The sequence below is a fragment of the Lates calcarifer genome, linkage group LG3 (genome assembly GCF_001640805.2).
Source record: "Lates calcarifer isolate ASB-BC8 linkage group LG3, TLL_Latcal_v3, whole genome shotgun sequence".
Lineage (NCBI taxonomy): Eukaryota > Metazoa > Chordata > Actinopteri > Centropomidae > Lates > Lates calcarifer.
Window position 1 is genome coordinate 8,184,620 of NC_066835.1, and position 21,369 is coordinate 8,205,988.

Sequence of the window (21,369 nt, forward strand, 5' to 3'; positions counted from 1 at the left end):
ACAAGTTATATCAGGCTTTACTACTACTACTTTAGCATTAGTTCATTAATGGTTTTGGTCTTTTAAAGGGATTTGTTGACAGTAAAAAAAGAAAAAGAAAAAAAAAGAAAATTATAGAATATCATGAAACATACTTACATTTTTATCCATAGATTAAAGGCAGGCAATTTTTTTGCATCAGGGTTTAGACAGCAGCAAATTGACAGTAGGTGTAATCATCTTGGGAGTACTAGGTACTAGAGAAACTGGAAAACCTATGTATTTTCTTTACACTATATGTCGTAACCAGAATTCTCTGAAGAATTGATAAACATTTTTGGAACCTGCTTTAAAATATACCAAACTCCATTCTCTGAGACTTACTGTAGTTTTCCCTGAGCATAGCAACTCTGTAATGGCCTCATCTTGCTCTGTTTAAAGCTCTCTTCATGGCCAATTGACCTGATACCTCACGCTTGTCTCTTGCTAATTGAACAGAGAAGAAACGAGAGAGGGAGAGCAAATGAAGAGGCCTGAGGAGGAAGGAGTGATGCGATAGAGGATGAGTGTGAGGAGGGAAGCCAGGGGTGGCGTAGCATGCGAGGCCTCATTGATTAGGTGGTGAGCAGTGCAATGTTTCTCTCCTGACGCTTACACGCATTAAAGCTACATAAACACCCATAATTGGTTCGTTTAGAGCAGAGTGGAGGGAAACAGCACACACACACACACACACACACACACACACACACACACACACACACAGGCATCACTGTCTGTCTGTGTGTGAGGAATACAGAGAGGGAAAAGCGGAGCAAAATCAAATTCTCATAAAAGGCATCACAAGCTTGCAGAGTGGTTGGTGTGGGTGGAGGGATGTCTGCAAATGTGTATATGTATGTGTGTGTGTCTTATACGTTTATCTCATATGTCCCAATGCTGTACTAAGCAGGAATGATAAAACCATCCTCGGAGACTTGGGATGACAATAACACTCACTTCAGGGAGAGGAAGAAATGGGAGGGACGCTGCTGACTGTGACAAATTAGCTCTCAAATATCGAGGTAGCCGATTGGTTGTGGGCGTCAGGAGGGAGAGATACGGTTGGCTGGCTGAGTTGATGGATAGTTATTATGCCATTCTAATAAAAGAAGGTGCAACTTTGGGGCTTTTCAGTTCAATGATAGTTGTGGAGAGCTGTTTGACACTGTTGTATGGGATCCAGTATGTGTGTGTGTATGTGTACTCATTTATGCATTTATGTGGTCCAGTTATGTACTGGAACATAAAGCACCATTGTAGCAAAACTAAAAGACACCGTGAAAACTAGACAGCTGTAAGACCTGTGCGTCCTGCAGCACTGATGTCAGTGACTCTATCTCTGTTCTTGGATGACAGTGTGTGCGAGAGGTAATATTCAGGGTGTTCCCTGCATCCCATAACACCACATCCATCAGGTCATAAGGGCCCCTGACAGGGCATAACTGCCCCCCACCCCCCTTGCCCCACCCCAGAGGGCTGTGTCAGTGGCCAAATGGAGCGCTCCCTGGACGTGGAATGATGGGATTCCTCGGTCTTGGCTGTCATCTCTAATCCAACACTCTCACCCACACAGCTGAATCTTCATCTCTCTGTCTCATGCTGTACTCTGCTCACACTCACTCACTTACACACACACACACACACACACACACACACACACACACACACACACACACACACTGGGTGAACTTCCTCCCTCTACCTCCCCGCACTCTTGGCCACAAATAAATTTGCATTCACTGCCAATTCAGATGCTGTATCAACATCGCTGAATCTACATATTCCTGACGTGTCCAGGTGCTAAGTCACCATTATTTCTCCCTCCAACACACACGCAGGCACACGCACACACTTGGGCAAGCAGGTCACAGTGGCCCCAGAGCACTGGACTGTGCTAAGCAGGTAAATATAGCGAGGACAGGCTTTATTAGAATAGAAAAAGCTCTGTTACTGTCAGGGGTAAGCATGACCTATTGGGATGGATCTTTACCTCCATGCCACGTCAAACAGTCATCCTCAGCTATTCCAAGAAACCCTCACGCCTCTTAGTCATGTGTTTTCTGTGCTATCAACAGACCTCCCGTTAGAATATGGTTCTTCCCAATTTATTTTATTTTAGTTGTTTTATTTAGTCATGTAATACAAAAGGTGGTGTCTGGGGCATCTCTGTGCACCCTTTTTAATTTCCTACTAATGTTCTTGATCCATAAAAAACCAGAAGGTGTGCATGTGTCATGTCTTCCTAATGCAACTGCCTGGCAGATTACCACCTTATTGCCTTCAAATCAATAACCTGGAGTGGGTGAAAAATAAGGCCTATGTTTCATCTCAAGTCGCCAGCAGAAAAAAAAAAGAAAGAAAAAGGGGTAGAATAGAGAGATGATGAGCGAGATGTGGAGCCCAGGTTGTGTAATCTCTCTGGTCTTGTCACTGCTAACAGAGCCTACATGCGAGGAACCATCCATTCTTAGATCCTCTAAAGCTCATTGATCCTATCAACATCCAGACAAAGTGAGTACCCCTCCCCCCTCCCATCACCCAACACTCCGCACTCACTCTATAACTGGGATCAATATTGATTATCATCTTTAAACTGCCTGTCTTTGACCATGTGCTCTGCGAGTTCCTATACCTTAATGGTATCTGGGGAGGAGTGGAGGTTTGAGGACGTGAAGAAACAATGAAAAGGCTGCAGTGAGTTTTGTTTTGAGTTTATAATTTGGGGGGTTTGTGACTCAGGGGATGTGGATGTGGAGATAGGAATAAAATTTTAAAAAAGGTGGGGAAAGGGCCTGATGTAGCTATTAGGGGCAAATTCAGCCTTGTAGATTAGTTTTCTCCTTCATAAAAAGAGCACAATGTTTCTCTATTTTCTCTTCACATTGCTCTGAGCTATAGTTGTAAACAGACTGCTGTACACTTAAGGCAGGTCCATATCAGCATTGCCATCAGTGTCCAGCTCCCTCCTGTCCTCCTTTATCCCGCTTTCCCACCCAACACCTCCGACTCCATCCCGTCAATCATGCCTCTCAGATAGCCCCATGATCACAATCGACACTCAAATGATGGAAGTGAATAAAACTCATTACTGACAGTCAGTGTGAGTCATGGACGGGCATTAAAAGTTGCGTCTGGGCCCTGCAGTCGTTCATCCCTCAGCCGTGCTTTATGATGGGAGACCTTAGTCGGGTTCTTGTCGCCTTTCTGCGCCAATCTCCATCAATCCACCACACCTACAGACACCCCCCTCCCTCCCTTCCTCCCACCTTCCCCTGTTATTATGCACCTTGTGTTGTCAGACATCTAACCACTTTTATCCCAGTGGTGGGAGAAGTTTTTAAGTTGTGGGGTTTGGGCAAGTGGTGTCAAAGAAGTCTTGGTGTCTGGGGTTGCAAATGTGGTTGTTGCAATAAAACAAATGAGCTGCTACTTTTTATTTTTAATAAAGCAGCCTCTGGAAAGTGGAACCAATTATTCCCCCACACTGGCAGGGGCAATGGTTGGACAAAAAAGGACCTGTAGACAGCCCCTCTTCTCCTTAACACCACCGCTATACTAACTGATGCCTAAACAAGTCTTTACCCAATGTAAACTAAGACCAGACCAGTGACTCAGGCACTGTCTTAGACCTCCTCCTAACTGGTCCTGTCCTCATAAACCCAGTGCAGAGAGAGAGAGAGAGCAGTGTTTAGAAAAACACAGGAGCGGCTCACCTCTGATCTGCCCTGCGATAGAGGAGGGGAAGAAAGACAGCGAAAGAGTGAGAGAGAAGGACAGAGAGAGAGAGAGAGAGAAACAGAGGAAAGGAGACGCCAGAGGTTACATGATTGCAGGACAAACTCATAAAAGTTCCATTAACCCGCGAGGAGTTAAAGAGGCCCTGTTTTCATCCAGCAGACAGCCGTCACAAACAGAGCATCACCATAAACCCTGCCCTCCTTCCTTTTCTCCATCTTTCTCTTGATCTCTACAGCCCTCGCTCCCACAACCTCTTTGTCTCGTTCTTCTCCATCATTTACTTCTCCCCCTCTCTCCTTCTCTTTCCTGTTTTCTTTTATATTTTTTATATTGTTCTCATGTGTTCCTTCAACAGACATTATAAACGGAGATCTATAAAATAAGGATTCCCCATTGCCTCTTCTCCTTAATGCTCATTCTCCCTCTCTTTCTCTCCCCCCTCCTCCTGCCCCCCCACCCCTCCACTGACCAAAACAGGACTCCCTCGTTACGCCCTTACTATAGCTACTCCCTTAATCTGGGTTCCTGGTCTGTGAGTCACAACCTGAAGACGCCACAGGTCTGTCTGTCTGTCAGCGTCAGTCTGTCTGTCTTGTTAAACCAGCTCACTGTTCACCCACATCTATTCACTGATGGCTCTCAGGTTGATCTAAAGAGAGATGTGGTTGTAGTCTGCTTGCAGAGAATAAGCAACTGTTTTCACTGTGAACACATAAACAGAATACAATTTACTTAATTAACAACAAAATCAGTGTAGACATGCACACACACTGAGAAGATTTTGCAGATTTAATCAATTGACATTGCATTGTTTTAATTTTGTCTTTGGTTATGAGCTCATCTCTGCATTTCCCAGGATTCACTGTAAACTTACATTTTTTTTTTTTCGCTCTCAGCCCTGCTCTCTATTGTTACAGTATGCTGACTAAGTGGCTGTTCTTTGACTGATTCCAGAAAACCACTGTGGCCTCTGCCAGAAACAAAACACATCACTTCCTGTACGCCAGGGAAACACTGGCTTTTCACAGAATGATGCACAGAAATGTAGAGGGTTTGCTGAACAGAGTCAGAGCTGAAACATAGGTGTGTTATAGCAAGCAACTGGAAAAAGTAATAAGTGAAAATTTGGCTTATAGCTATATCACAAGGTGACAAATATCATAGTTATCATATAATTAGTTCAAATTCACTCATAAAATTCTAACAATTATTTTAACTCTTACTCCACTAAGTGATAAATTAATAATGAATATTATTATGTAATCAGAAAACTTTACTCAGGAAGTCTGATGTCATGATCTCTTTTTCTACAAACAAAAAAAAAGACATTCCCTCTGTTTTTACACCGCAGCTCCACAATGAAACACCATCCAGTCAAACATAAGAGATTTCACAACCAAAGATGGTTAAATTTGGGAGATACTGATTTGATTTGATTGTTTCAGGATAATGAAGCCTCATAGCTCTAGCTGAATTTTACAGTGCATTTTGACATTGAATGGAGACAGGATTTTGTTGCCCATCTCTTTTGTTAACTGCATTAGAAGGTGATCTTTCCATGGCCAGTATGGACACGAAGAACAATCGTAGCAACCAATAACTGTTTCAGCAGTATTTATGGGTGTTGTATTAAGATAAACTTGAAAAAATGTGAACTTACCCTTTGGGGGAATGAATCTCTCTGGCTGCTGTTCTCAAAGAAGATATTCGTGTAACTTGATATTTATGAATGATTTTGACAAAACAAATGCTGTAAAATATAATCATAGTATATAATTTCATCAAGATTAATAATCCTGTATCTAGGGACAAATCAGGATTATCATTTCAGCCCTAATCCTGCAGCCATACATGTAACATTACACTTTATTCAACCTAACTAAAATGGATGCTTTAATCCCACAGATAATGTTTCACTGGATGTATACATGCGCACACACACACACACACACACACACACACACACACAGACACGCCACTGACCCCACCTCTACCTTTTCAATCACCAGACTTTTATAGGTTTGTGGAGGTCTGCACCCGGCCAAACAGTGTGAGTGTTCTTTCAAATCATCCATTAAAGCACTAAGCACAGGCTCTTAGATCCTCATCTGATGCCCTCACTATCTGGTACCACTATCTCTCCTGCTCCCTTTCCCATGGTGTAACCTTACCTCCCAAACTTATCTTGCCTCAGGACACACACATACACACACGTTCATACACACTGATACTCATGCACTCCTGCAAGGTAGGCATTTGTATTGAAATGCACATCTTTAGTCGGAGCTGCTCCACTGGGAATTGACCATTTGCTAAGCCTTGATCTCTTAGTTGCTGTTGCTATGCCTGCCAAGCTTTCCATTCTTGCACAGTGTAGTTTACAATGTTGAACAGGAGCAGATTTTTCCATGTGGAATTAGTACTAAGCATCTTGCAGAAGGGGTATTAAATATACACTACATACATTATACCGTGCTAAAGTGCTGAGGCTAAGTGAACAGGTCCCAGGCAAAATATTGTATCCTCAGTTACAGTACAAGAGGTTAGAATATGCCCTCTGAGCAGCACTACTTCTTCAGGGCAATCCTGTCTACAGTGAGTTACTATCGGAAAGTGACGAGACTGGCTGGTTGGGCTGGGGCTAGTTGGTTAGCATGCTAACTTCAGTAGAATAAAAGAGGTGATAGAACTAGAAGCAAGAAGTATTTCTGTTGCTTTCCACTGCTGTAGACAGCTCTTGGTGAGTAAAGGAATGAAATTTGATGCTGAACTCACTGACATTTCTTATAGACTGATATGTAAAACAGCTGTTAATGCTAATGTGGGATACATAGTGATAGCAAACTTACAAATAGCTCTTTTAAATGCAGAGTGTTGCTCTTATAAAACCTCCTGCACACTGTTTCAGTGTCCATTGAACCCACCTCTGCCCAGATCTTTCATCATTGTGAAGTCACTACACCTGACCCTCAGGTCATCCCTTGGTACTCTGGAAAGGTAAGCTTTTCATGTTCAGTCAACGTCACCAAACCACAGCAACTGTTCAGTAGAAGCTGGTAGTCAGCAGGACTCAGCACTTCATACTGAGCGCAGGTTGGGGCATGGAGGCGCTGGAGTCAGAAGGACAGGAGGCTGGGGAGATGGAGGAGTGGATAGAAGGGGAAGCCCAGACAAACCAATCCCTTAGGAGAGGACCAGTAGGGCTGGGTGTGATGGTCATAGGATGGGGACATAATGAGGATACATCACTGCAGCAATGAGACACTCTATCACAGGCACACACACCTACAGGCAGGCATACACAAGCAGACACACACCTACTGCGCAGCCACATCACCAGTGGCCCACACATTGCCATCGAAATTTCTGCTCTAATCATGGCAGAACACGTCAAATGAGCTTCAGTTACAGTCCTTTCCCACTGTAAAAGACCAACATGCTGTATTTTGTGTGATGCAAGTCCAGTGAGACTGTGGGAACAGTCTGTCTGATTCTCTGGGAAAGAAGGGGTACAACTTTTTTCCTGTCGCCGTCAGCCACCACCGTTGCCGAGCAGTAAAGCGGCCAGTGTGCAGTAAAATAAAATGAGGTGTGGAGAGAATTGGACTGATCTGCAAAGCCATTGGCTGCAGAGAGGGTCGTAAAATAATAACACTCCATCGTAAAACAAAGTGCTTATTAAATCATTTTAAACAATATCGCGCAATGTGGTGTGCTCTGTGAGCAACTCCGCAAAACAAAAAAGATCTCATGGGGAAAGAAGCTGAACAATCAAATGTAATTTAATAAGTTGATCATCATCATAACGCTGAGTAAGACTTTTGGAAGACCTTGGTGGCTTAGTCCCTACCAGCACTATCAAAGTGACACTTTGCTGTTATGTCGCCCTTACTTGGGCTCTAAGTGACAATTGTACATCATAGGAGCAGAGACAGTCTCTTCTGTGTGTCATAACCAAGCCTGTGGTGACTTTTCCTGTGTGTTGGTGGGAAAGTCACACACAAGCAAATGCACCATACAATGTTATACTGAACCTAAAGTCCAGTCAAGAAATGACGCTGACAGACTTGGACTGGATGGTGGCCTAGTGGGTATGGACACACAAACACACTCATCCTCTCATCCTGACGCCTTCACTATCAGACTATAGTCATTCTTTCACACATGCTGGCTGCTGAACCTAAAACTCTTGCTGCATTGATCACTATCAGTCCAATAGAGGGCTGATGAAGGAGTGGAACCTCATGAGTATTGTCACTGACAGAAGTTGTTATGATGTGGGGTGGCACAGTTCAGGGAGAGAGATATATGAGCTGCATTACGGTTAGCAAAGCAACATCATCGGCTACAGTATATGACGGAGTGTGACATGCAATTTTGTCATGATGGGAGAAGATTGTCACTGAAAACACTCTCTGCTCTCCCATGCTCTCTTACTGTGGTCAGCAGAACCATTATTTTTTGCGCTCACATCTAAAAATTAGATGTTAAAATGTTAAAGCATAATTTTAAATAAAGATGTATTTTATTAGTTATATGAATGGCTTAGAAAGCCAAATTAGCAGCTAGCTCAGATACTGAAGGCTTCCATCGCTGTACACTGATTAATTCTGTTCACTACTCCCTCATATTTTGAAAAATAAGATTGTCTAGGACATTCTGGAGGCTCAGTTGACTTAGGCAAATGTCATTTAAATGTGGTAACCCAGGACTGAATCAGCTGTGAAACTTCTGTTGCATTCCTCATGTTTCCTGTCTTCAAAATAGGAAAAATTACTTAAACCTTTACTTACAAACTACTTTACAAATAGAAAGCCATTCCTCTCTGGGAATGAAGACTTTTCTTTTCCTCTATTAAAACTGGTGTTAGAAACGAGCATAATTCAGTTTTCTCATCTGTGGATTTTAGTGTAAATGATCACAAAATGCAACATGGTGTCATGGTGGATTACTGATGGAAGCAAAAGCCCTTTATGTGGCTGTAGATTGGGCCTGCAAACAGGTACAGCGATAACCAATTTGTTCAAATAAATTGGGAAAAATCGCAATTTGAACCAACAAGTCCTAAACTCTGAGAACACTTGCAGCATGACAGGATACAGCATCTTCTCTTGACACACAGAAACATATTCATACCCATTTGCATTCAAGAGTGAGCCCACAGACAAAGGAGAAGTGCTGTGCCTCAGATGATGGAGGAGCACAGTCTCAGTCTTTTGAAATCACGCCCTCGTGCTACAGCAGAGGTTCAATCTTGCCTAGTTTTTAAAACAATGAAAGCCTTCTCCTGGCAAAGAGGATAAAAATGAGGAGGTCTCAACAACGCAATCCAAATACGGTTCCCCAGGAGACCGTTCTGGTTCACCACCCGTCACCCCAACAGCTGTTTTACAAGAGGTGACACTATAACCAACCCTGTCCACGCCTTACACATTTAATTACAGTAAAATCAAAAGATAATCAAACAGTTTTCTATGATATGTTAATGATCTGCCATGAAGCCTTGTAACTATGTCAACCTGCTCTCTGCCTCAGAAAGGGACATTTTCCTTCTCTTGCATTAGAAATTTCATTGTACTCTGTGTTCTGTCTTTGGGTTTTTTCTTGATACACCACAGAAGACGACAATCTGGAATATGTCGCTCAAAGCTCTAGTTCAGCATAAACACAGATGGAAAATGAGATGAGACTGAGAAGCTCAAACAATGTTCTCAGTGTAGAGGATTTCAGAAAAATCATCAATCAAACTTGTCCTGAATTAATTACTGTAAAAATGTATAGTAGCAGCTTTAACAGCTTTAAAGAGCTAAAACTAAGACTACTGTTGTAAAGCAAAATAACTTGGGTTCAGTGTGGGCCTTGGGTTGGGGTTAATTTGAGTGCAACATAAATTACGAAGATGCAAATGGTATAAAAGAAAAAGAACATCATTACATTTCTTGTTAGTGCAAACAAATGACTGCATGTCCACAACAGTGGTATTTCTGCATTGATATGTACGGAGTGTTCTTGAAAGGACTAACCAAAGAACCATTTCCCCCACCTTTCAGAGTATAATTAATGCTACACTATTTGACAGACTTGTCATTTGTCAGCAACACATTCATTGTGTTCAATACACAACATAAATCTGACTACATTAAACCTCAAATGTAAAAGTAGTGATTATTCGTCACAGCATTAGCTTAAAGCTGACACAGAACACTGTAATCTCTGTGTGACTATATGTATCTCTGTAGGGCTCGGAGTATCAAGAGTCAAAAGGGCGGCAAACGTTCACACACCTATCTAAAAGCTTGGGGAGCAGACCATATTAATGAGCAGGGGAGTGCAGGACAGAAATAGCATCGATTTGTGCTCTAATATTGGTCACTGTGAGTCACCGCATCACTTAGATGAAATTCTGTTTATAACTGTGTGTTTTAATGTAAAATGTGCATATTTGAAGTCGGTTTTAAGCAAATATTTAGTATTTTAGCGTCTTTTGTTCCCCCTGCATGGTATTTTCCAGGTCCTTACCTGCAACAGGGGGCTCTCTATATAAAGAACAGAGTTACTGCAGTTCGGTTTCCATCATGTGAAGTTGCTGCCGCCGATGACTCAATCCGATCAGCTCTGCATGTGTAAGCATATATTACACTATTATTATCTTCTTGTCCCTTTGAATTCCCGGTTTACATGCATACATTGAAATGAGGTAAAAAATTCCGACTTGTGAAAGAGTTAAGTCCTCATCTGGTCTCCAAAATAACGCGCGTTTTGGCGCGCTTGTGAAATTGTGGATGTAGGCCTGGGGCCTAACAAATAAAGTATTGTGTTGCCTTATAGTCTTTACATAGGTCGGCAATTACGGTGGATGTGAATGGTTTTGGATGGCTTACTAACTTCTGTATGAAAATGAACCTCTTTATGCTGATAGGAAAGATTAATGCGAAGCAAAAAGATGGCAAATTCAAACCTGGTGTGTCGCTTCTGTATCTACTATGAATGTAGTTTGGTGTGGTGGGATAAATTATTACAACACAAACCGCATATGTTGCATTACTTATTGACATGAACGCAAATATGCACATAGTTCTGAATGTCCTGCCCCTCCTTCAATGAGCTGCCATGTTACACCGAACCCAACATTATGACTTTATTTAGATTAAATAAATTAATTTTAAAGATTGTGCGCAGAAACTCTGAGAAACGTCTTCGGCTCCACTTTATTTGAACAACTAGGCGTAAATGAAAGGATTTAAGAGGTTCTTTTTATGTCCCGAATCCATCCCGTTCTGTTTTGTTGCTCTTGTATGTCACATAAGCACGCAGCAGCCGGTCTATTTTCCTGCCGCATATAGCTGTCTCCGGTGCACCGTAAATAATGTTGATAAAGACGCAGCCGAAAACGACTTTCACGCGTCCCCCAATTGATTTAACGTGACCTCCGTTTCCAAATGATATTGGAAGCCTATTTAAACAGATGAAGGCTTAAATTGTCTTTCTTGTATGCGCATTAATCTCCCATTCATCATCATTACTGTGTGATTGGTCCGTCCACGCCTCCGCCAGCCCCTTGCGTTACGACAAGGGCCTGTAAATTAGGATGTAATCCAATTTAAACAGCAGCAGCAGCCATCAGATCCATTTGGTGTTTTTTTTTTTTTTTTTTGAGTTTGCTGTCGGTGGACAGCTGCACTGCACCGCCCCTATCAAAACGCTTTGTGCTAGTTGTAGGGAGCTGGAGAGCCCTGAGCCAATTCGCACTAACAGGATCTTATAAGGCTGATGTAATTGCTGTTATGTGCGCAGTCTATGAGCCCATCATATCTTAAAGCGCAGTCATATGCAATCTTCCAGCGATTAAATGGCATGTTGATGCTGGATTAGGCCGCTGAGGATTCAGCCGTATAGTTTATGCAGTGAGGGGAGATGGAGATCCATATGCGTGGCTGGGTAAATGTGGTTGTAATTTGCCTCACTTTAATGTGTCATTCTGGCACAGTGTGACGCGGGTTTAGAAGATGATCGTATAGTGCTGCTGCTGCTGCTGCTCCTGTGTAACCAAATGAAAATCAGCTCCAAGCCTTTTCCAGCCTGTTAAAAATAATCCGCTATGAAAACATTTTTTAAGGGCCTTTTTGAATATTCAGTTACCCGCTGATCCGTTCGTTCTTTATTTTACGGTACGATTTTTTCGGGGGTTATTTTTTTTCATTATGCACAAAACCAAAAGCCATTTTCCTGCATGACCCGTGTCCCCATCAGGCTTAAAGACGCCGCCTGATAGTTTACATAAATCTGCCGTTGTGGTTTCGCCCCGACCCGGGCGGCTTAAACGGTGTATTATTCCAAACATATGCATTTTAATCAGCTCGGTCACACTTACAAGAACTCCAGTTAATAAGGCCATCAATCAAACGCCTGCGCGGGAGAGGGGAGGAGAAGGGGGGTGGGTGGGTGATGGTGGTGGTGGCCTTATCGGTACGGTGTGTGTGTGTGTGTGTGCAGCACTGTCTGATTAGGATGAATCTTTTTTTTTTTTTTTTTTTTTTTTTTTTTACCTCAAAGCATCAACGCAGAGTGAAATTCTGACTTTGTTAGGGCACTTTTGATGTCTTGGTTCTCCATTTTGGGGACAGTGTTTGTATTCGTGGAAGTGTAACTTTGCGAAGATGAGTTGTGTGATGGAAATTATTCGTTAGTGTGCAATCTGGAGTCAGTATTTTATCTGAAATATCTTATCAGTTTTGAAGTCTTGCTTGTTAGATTATAGCTACAAAGTGCGCGGCTCCACTTCGAGGCCCACGTTAAATGCCAGGCACATCACCGCAATAACTTCTGATCCATCCCATCTACGACCCTTAACCCCCCCCTTCGCTGTTTAAACCGTGATTTGTGTGTGTCTCTCTGGATCACAGCACATCGCCAATCCTATTACACTCAAAGAACTCTTCTTCTGTCTTTTTTTTTAATTTGCGCAAGCCCCCTCCTCCTTCCCGGTCAAATGCGGTCCAATTAAGACCCCGCTGATTGGTTGCGGGGAGCCTCCGAATCATCGATCTCTTTGCATCTCTAATATCTTCAGACAAGCAATTCCATTCGCGTCTATTAAGTGGTCGGAGAGGAAAAATATGAGTGGCGTTAACGGAGCCCGGGGACCACTTAACTGTCACGGTCAATCTAGCGGTCCCATCAGGAGGGAAGGGATGGGGTGGGCACACTCTGGTGTTTTGACACCGGCCACTTGAGAGCAAAATTAGTGTTATTATTGGAAGCGAATTGTGGTGGTGGAGTTAGGATGTAGGAAATCCTTAACAGGCTGCTTGTGTTAAACGAAATAAAAACGAACTAAGATGATCTGAATGGAGCAAAACTTGTCTGAATCTCATTTTTATTTTGTTTTCTCGGATTAGAGTCACATTTAGTTTGTTATTCTTTTAAGTAAATCCTCATCCGGGTTCTTGGCTGTTTAAACAAATCATAAAGGTGTTCAGAAGACAGACACTCCACTTCTCCGTTGATTCTTTGACAGTGTTTATTGCAAATTAGACGTTGAGGGGACAACCCAGCCAACAAAACAGAAGGACCAATAAAATAAAATAAAATGGAATAAAAATAAAATGGAACATAATCAGTCACTTGTTAGTCCGCTTCCTCCACGAAATGCCACTTAACTGGTGTCACTGCAGCAGTGCAAAGCGAGAAGAAATGTTTTTAGAAGGGGACCTAGGCATCGTTTAATCACATTTTCATCAGATATATCGTTAAGGGAGGAGAAAGTGTTCGATGGCCTTTAAAAAGGTTTTTTTCTTTTTTCTTTTTCATTTTGATTGTCCTCTCTCCATCCCCCCCACCCCCCACCCCCGCCCGCCCTCCCCTCCCTCCGTCCGTCAAACCGTGTGTGCTGCAGTAGTAGTAGTGGTGGTAATCCGTTCCCCTGGCGCCTTGTTACCTTTTGGCAGCAACGATCCCCTTCCTGGTATTATCATTAATTTAACACTCAAAATTCACCGGGTCGTACATATACATCACTTACTAATTTTTTTTTTTTTGACTAGCATCTGCACATTTCGGTCCGGGCCGCCATGGAGGGCCCCGGTGTGGAGAGCTTGGTTATAATGAGACGGCCGCAGCCTGTTAACAAATCCCCTTGTTAAAAAAGAGAGATGGAAAGCATCATTCTCGCGTAACTAACAATACACGGATGTCGATTTGGACGCGTAAAGAGACAAGTAATGATAAAAACCTGTAACGCCATCCATCACGGAAGATTTAAACGTTTCCCATGTCTCACATCAAATTAATCTTCTAAAAATCAAATCTGTTTTTGTGTCCATGCCGTCATATTTCAGCCCACTGTCCTGCATCTGCGATGGGATTATTATTATTTTTTTTTCAATAATGGAAGATCTGTTGTGCGTCACATAGCTGAAGATCTGGCTAATTATCTTGTACCCAAGTTTAAGCTGGCTTTCACTGCTCTCAGGCTACCTCTTCATGCTGTTTCAGTCCTGATCATATAATATGTTAGGTTTAAAAAGCTTATGGTAAAGGCTTATATAAGAACAAGAGTTGTTTTGTTTTGGTTTTATCTGGTCAGAGGCACTTCTTCCCTCTGGTCTAATGTCACAGATGAGGATTTGCTGAGCACTGAAGGCGTGAAAGTGACAAAAGCGTCAGTCCTGCTAGTTGGGGAGCAAGCGAAGTCCGAGCCGGAGGGCCTGGTTGAGATACCGTTGGTTTGACTGGAGTGACAGGCCAGGCAGGAGCAAGGGCTTCCCCCGGGACCGAGGCCGTGGGTCGGACCCGGGTACAGGGACGGGTGCCTGAAGGCGCACAGGAGCTCGGGCCTCTGGTATGGGTGGGACAGCATCCGGAAACTGTCGAGGGAGCGCAGTGGGTTGGAGAAAGGGGTAGCGGCCGCCGCCGGAGCCGAGCCGGCTCCGACACCCAGGTGGGAGTAGTAAGGTAGCGGCAGGTGGGACGGGAAGGGGTAGGGCAGGTTCCCCGTGGCCGCCGCGTGGCTCATCATGTAGGTGTAGAAGGCCGGGTCGGCGGGGTGAGGCCACGTCATGGCCAGGCGCTGGCGCTTGTCTTTCATCCTGCGGTTCTGAAACCACACCTGCGTGCAGAGACACACCGGGTCAAATATTAACCACAGCCCCCATTTATAGGCACAAACACCACAGAAACAAACACTGATCTGTGGCTCATACAGCAGTTCCGCTTTTACGCACAAATTTGAATTTGGGTTACAGCGAGTTTTGCACGATACAGTAAATATTCCCTATATAAATTCCTGTGCCAAAATGAAATTATAACAATAACTTGTTCAGGTCCTTGTGCCAGATGAACAAATGAAATCGTAAAAATTATAATAATAAAAACCCAGGCCTCTGCTACCAGTAGACAGCCTCTGTTCAGTGCTTGATTTTGGGTTGTTATTGGTCTATAGTTTACTTTATGTGGTGTTTTTCCGCCCTCAATTTTCCTGTGTAAAAATTATCTTTCTGAATCTGTTGTTTAAGCACATAAGTTTGCAGCTTTCTTACTGTAGATCTTTATAAATACATGCTCACATTATATGAACATGTGTTGATGCCACAGAGGCCTGATCCAGCTCTGCTCCTGTACAGATGAAGCCATCTTTACCTTGATGGTGGTTTCAGGTAGATTTAAGGCGGCCGCCAGTTCGCATCTCCGCGGCCTGGACACGTAGTTCTCCCGGTAAAATTCCTTCTCCAGCCGTGCTATCTGCTCCCGGGTGAACGCCGTCCGGTACCGGCGAATCTGGTCCGCTGCGTAGGACAGAGAGCCCTGACCCGGGACGGTTTTACCCGGGTCAGCACCGGTATCACTCGGGTGACCCGGAGAATCTCCATTTCTACCTAAATCGGTACATGCAGAAAAATGTAGAAATGTAATTAATATACAGCGTTAAACACATTCAGCAGAATGATTTAAATGGAACAAACGCACATGGAGAAGTTTCATCTCTGTCACTCGTTTCACATTTGATAAAATATTTTCCTAATGTGAAGATTAGCGGCCAGATTCATTATTTCAGCTGCACTGTTTCACTTTTAATATTTAGGGCCTTCCTGACATTTAGCTCAGATCTTCATTTTGTGGAGTCCATAACAAGTACTTGCTTATATTTGTAATTTTTTTAATGGATCATTTTCCATTGTATTGTCATGTTGAACCATCATTTTAGTTCACTAAAATTATTACTGATCAAGCTGCATTGTTGTCATTCGTTATTCTTCTTTCCATCCTTTTGGTTTGAGACAAACAGCAACTACAAATGACTGAAATATTTACGTTGATATTAATATATTTGTTGATATAATTTCGTCATAGGATGTGACACATTTGCTGCAAACGGTCTCAAGAGTTTGCACCTAAGAAAGATGCCAGAAAGACATACCAGAAAATGCCCATGTTAGTGGCCTTTCCCCTTCACGGTTTATTCTGTGGTTTATATAAAATCCTGTATTCCTCCTCGCGCAGTAAATGCACATATATAGGCAGATGTGCTGTAGAGTGACTCTGTCAAAATGCCCGGTTAGACTGTGGGTGTCACTTCAGCGTGTTTCCAGCCACAGTGGTCACTTGACAGAACAGCTGTGCACCGACTGCAGTTATCCTGTATTTTACTGTCTTATTGAGGCTGAACTGTATTTCACTGAGGGCAGATTCTCATTTTCGATTTCATTATGCATCTATATATGTATATATATTTGAGAGTGTGTGTGATAACAGTTTTTTTTTTTAAATAGACCTGGCTGCATGTGACATGTTTGACTGTTTCAGTCGTTGGCATTCAGTCAACTTCATTAAACACCTTCATGCAATCATGGAAAACCTGCAGTGGCATGCAGCTCCCAAACAGAGCCTGCACCTACCTTTGGCTGTCGGGTAGTCCATGCTTTCAGGGGTGCAGCTGACATCAATTTCCTCGTAGAAGTCCGACTCGGTGTCTGAGCTGCTGCCGTCTTTGTGGTGGTGATCAGTCCGGTGCCTCTCTCCGGAGGAGGACGTGCCAACCGGCCTCATGTCGGCACACATATTCCTCCGTGCACTCTCCTCCGTCGCCAGCTCGCCCCTGTCCCGGGAGTAAGGCGCAGCGCCGGGGCTCAGGCAGCCCCTGTGGCTCGGCTTCCCCTGCGGTTCTCGCGCGGGGTTCCCGACGGCTTCCGACAAATTCGAGCCGCTCTTGCCAAGCTGACCTCCCTCCGCCAGCATCACCATCTCCTCTCTGCTTTCCATCACAACGAACGCGACTTAGAAAACCCTCGACTTCGCGGGGAGAGTGCAAGCCGTCAAAACCAAAGGAGATGATTTTCAGGTTGGAGGGGTGTGTGTGTGTGTTGTGGTGGTGGAAGTGGTGGGTGGGTGGGGTGGGGGGGATGAGTCCCAAGGAGAAGGAGAGGCTTCTGGAAAAAGAAGGGATGCAATCCGGTCTGACCCTGAGAGAAGAGCGCTCCAGAGTGCGGAGAGGGAGCTCTGGGAGGGATCACCATTTACCCTCTCTCTCTCTCTTTCTTTCTCCCGAGCTGTCATTCTTAATAGGCCAGTCGTCATGATGGTCCCCCCCTGATGACGACACGCATTGATTGGATATATGGGTAAACAGAAGGACCAGTGGCAGCATCGAGATGGAGGTGTGGGGGGGGGGTGTTGGAGGGTACAGCAAGCAGCAATGAAACAAGAAAAAGAGCCTCTATCTGTCTATCTATCTATCTATCTGTCTATCTATCTATCTATCTATCTATCTATTAATGATACAAATTTGAAAAAAATTGAAGGAAAAAAAATCTTTAATAATAAATTACAATGTTGATTTTTCAGTTCAATTTTTAAATTCACTTTAAATCTAGCTTTATATGATAGTAACTGTACTGTGGCACGGTGTTATTGTGTTATTGTATATTTTGACAATAATAAAATGCATCAAAATGAATTATTTACTTGCATTTAGTGACACCCCCACCCCACCCCCATTCCTCCCTCATCTGTCGTGACTCATGCATTCTCACCTTAAGTGGAGTCAAGTTAAGTCCTCAGAGGTCAAGCCTAGTGGTCAGAGTTTAGATAAAAAGCCATTTGACATCAAGTCTTAAAAGTCAACAGAGCACAGAGCAGAACGACAGCTCGGCGGAAATCTCACTTCATCATTTCTGCCTTTTAAACGAGTTATAAAGGCCATGATTACCTTTATGTATACATATGATATAAACAAATTGCTGTTGTATGTGATATATTTTAATATAATCTTTAATTTGCAGAAAAAAATGTCTATTTACTTTTAAGCAGTTAAAATAGATAGTTGGGTGGGTGCTGTAGTAGTTAAGGGTGGTGGCTCATTTCCACCTCCTTTTTATGCAGTTTTATACAGTTTTCAAGGAAAACGTTAATGAACAATAATAAAAGAACACCTACGATATAAAAGGTTGTATTTTCTCGTAGGGCTGGGAAGAGTAACTAATTACCACATTTAACTTCCTGTGCTTGAACACAGGCCTGGTGTGGATTCAATACAGTTGTAGCAAATTCAGTTTCTTGATTGGCTTGATGTTTAACTGTGGAGGGTGCAGTTTACAGAATGTCCACAGGATGTTTTCCTGATGCTGGCTGATTCCTCTTAAACATGTGATCAAGTTCCCTCCATCTGTATTCCAGCTTGGCAGCCAGAATACAACAGAAATATGGAGGGCAACTGACTGTGACAGATGTTCACTTGTTTCTGTTTAAGTGACTTTAGATTTGAGCCTATTTTCTCTTTTGCTGTAATCAGGAACAGATATTGGAAAACTACAATGCGATGTGTATTCTGAGCTTTAATTGGGAAAAAATGTTATAACCACACTCAGTCAGTGTTCCCTTTATTGTTATTATCTTTATATATTATATATCTTATTATGGGCATGTTGCACCACTCTGTCCTTACTTATTCTATTTAAGCTAGTTCAGTTGAAATTGACGTTACAGAGACCGGACCACACCTGATGCCTCTACTGTAGCGTTTTTAATCTGATTTGAGATCCGCAGCTGCAGGGCACGGTGGTGGCATGGCGGATGTATGCTTGGTTCGCGTTGATTACTGTGCGGAGGGGTGGTGTCATGTGGTCTTACACACAGAGAGAGAAAGGGGAGGGAGGCAGAGTCTGCAGAGTGTTGGAGCTTCGGTAGCCTCCGCTGTCCTTGTGCGCCCTCGCCTGTCCGAAAGAGGGAAAAGACCCTGAGCTGCTGCGACACCCCCCTCCCCCGCTCCCGCTCCCTTTCCCCTACCACCCACCCCCCAGCCCGGCAGCTGAGGAGTGAGGGAAATTCCTTTGGCTTTCTCCCCCGACTCTTTCATCTGGCCTGCCAAGGAAAAAAGTAAACCTCCCTCTCTCTCTCTCTCTCTGACAACTTGATGTTCCTGCTTTTGACAGTTTGATAAAAATTAACTAAACCACAACATCTGAGTTTGCAGTGTAACTTTTCTAAAACATCTGTCTCACTCGAGTCAACTAATGTGTTTTACTGAGTTATCAGTGGAAACGCACCAGACTGAGGGAACTTCTCAGTCGAACCATAAATATCCTTTTGAGTCACAAGGGAAAAGGCAATTTTGATTTGTTTCATTTCGGTCTTTTTTGTGGCGCTGAGGGAAAAGTAAAAGTTTCCTCCTGTAAGTTATGGACCTGATGTTTTGCATTGCTTCAGCTGAGTTGGTAAAAATGATGTGTAGTCTCCACGAGCTAATAAATGATGGTTAATCTTCATTTTCTTTCATGGTCAGTATTTCTCCCTGTTAAAGTGTACATAAGGAGGCTTATTAGAGTTGGTCTGATCAGATGAGAGGCTGCATGGACAGATTGTTTGGTCGACTGCAAATTCCCCTCGCTTTTTAGAGACCGGGTTGACTTACTTCTACTTTCAAAAACACAAGGATGGCTTACCGTGCGGTCTTTTGGTGGAGCGCCCAAAGGTGGCAAAGATCCCATTGTTTTGCTGCTTAGCAGGAGTTATGCAATGGGTCGTGGCCGGGGCAGATGGGATCTTGTGATCATCCGGAGATAACACTTAGAGACTCTTTTGCGCAACAGATGAATGACCTTGCAGGTTTACAGTAGTGTCACTTATATTGTGTGTGTTTTAGATAGTGAAGGACAGTGGATGGGCTTGGAGAGTTTGCTGATTGCGGAACAGCGTTTCTTTATTTACATCAGATAATTGGCCCGTGCAATGCATCGCAGCTCGTGTTTAGAATATATGCGCTGTGTAAAAAAAACAAAAACAACTGCACATTCTTGGTGGCAGAGGACCAGAAAGCTGGACTGCAGTCACGGCTCTGCGTCAGTGTCTAGTTTTTCGAGGGGGGAGATCAAAGAGGGGGAGCGCCCCCCGCGGCAGACACTGCAGAATGCGCCCCTCCAGTTTTACTAGCCAGCCCAACTTGAACTTGACCATGGAGCCTGCGCAGTACGCATGTAACCCAATCCACGGCCCTGGCAGAGCAGACCTGCCAGAATAGTTGCTTTTAACACAAAAAGTGTTCCAGTGTGTACGAGAGATAGAGCAGCGCTTGAATGGGGTTTGGTGGATGTTCAGTTCTGCCGCCGGCTGAGGTGCACCGCGTCTCACACAGGGAGTCAGAACCTGAGAAAAAAAAAAAAAAATCTAGTCTCTCCTTCATTATCGTGGCCCCTCCCGTCTCCGTTGCTTCAACTTGGCCTTGAAACGGGATGACGCAGCCACCAGAGAGTTAACTCGTTGACCTTGGAGCAGAAACATGTCCTGATGACTATACAGCTGGAAATCTCTCTGCGCTGTAAGACCCGCTTTTATCGCTCTTCCCTGCTCCATCCTGCAAAACCCTGCGCTATTACTCGAAGGGCTTAGTAAGCCACTGAGATCAGGCCTGTGCTACCCCATTAAAGGAGAGGGGGGGGCTATCACTTAGGGGGGGTATGGCTTACCACCAATTCAGCCAGTAGCAAAGGCAACATACCAGGTGCAAAGCCCTGACGTTTCACAAGTGTGCATGTAATTCTTAAGACTGGTCTGTGCGTCCCTGGCATCTTTGAGAAAGGTGATATTTACAAGTCCGCCTGGTTGCAAATGGGTTTTTATTTTTAGGGAGTGTTACTGTCATTAGTTCCACTGCAAGTATCTGTCCCTACTACTGTTTTCTGTGTTGTCTAGCAGTTTTTAGCTGGTAGTAAGGGGCATTAGAGTGTCGTTGACCAGAGGTACATTTTGGCATTTGTATTCGGATTTCTAGAACCGTCCTGTGTAATTTCATGGGTTTTTGAGAGGAGTGCAGTTCGGGTGTTGATGTTGTGTGGGTGCAATGCAGATTTCAGATGGCTTCCAGTTGATTTGCATGTGATCTGAAGGTGTTAAAGACAGTGGATTGAGCTCAGTGTTTCTGATGCGTAGCTTTTCGTGCAGGTTACAGCGTTCGCCACACCTCAGTTGACTAAACAGTGTACGGGAAGTGAGGATGACTGGTGTGAAAATGTTAGTTTTGGGTTTCTCTTAAATCGACGTATGGTTGGATTTTTGTGTGCGTGAGTGTGTGTTAATTCGGACTTAGCATAGTTCTTTAACGAGGGTTTGTCAAACACGTTT

At 43.6% G+C, this 21,369-nt stretch overlaps 1 protein-coding gene across 1 annotated transcript; it reads right to left on the minus strand.

Moving 5' to 3' along the window:
* Window positions 1-13,653: 13,653 nt before the first annotated feature.
* Window positions 13,654-17,111, minus strand: evx1 (even-skipped homeobox 1). The gene is made up of 3 exons (XM_051066022.1): window positions 16,649-17,111; window positions 15,397-15,628; window positions 13,654-14,866 (listed from the first exon to the last, which is right to left on the minus strand). The coding sequence occupies exons 1-3, from the start codon at window positions 17,014-17,016 to the stop codon at window positions 14,333-14,335; spliced, it is 1,134 nt and encodes a 377-aa protein (XP_050921979.1). The 5' UTR covers window positions 17,017-17,111; the 3' UTR covers window positions 13,654-14,332.
* Window positions 17,112-21,369: the final 4,258 nt, after the last annotated feature.

Coding starts and splice junctions, on each gene's coding strand:
- evx1 (XM_051066022.1), bottom strand. CDS start 17,016: ATGGAAAGCAGAGAGGAGATGGTGATGCTGGCGGAGGGAGGTCAGCTT. Junction 15,629..16,648: donor TACCCGACAGCCAAAGGTAG/GTGCAGGCTCTG, acceptor CGATTTAGGTAG/AAATGGAGATTCTCCGGGTC. Junction 14,867..15,396: donor TACCTGAAACCACCATCAAG/GTAAAGATGGCT, acceptor CTCTGCACGCAG/GTGTGGTTTCAGAACCGCAG.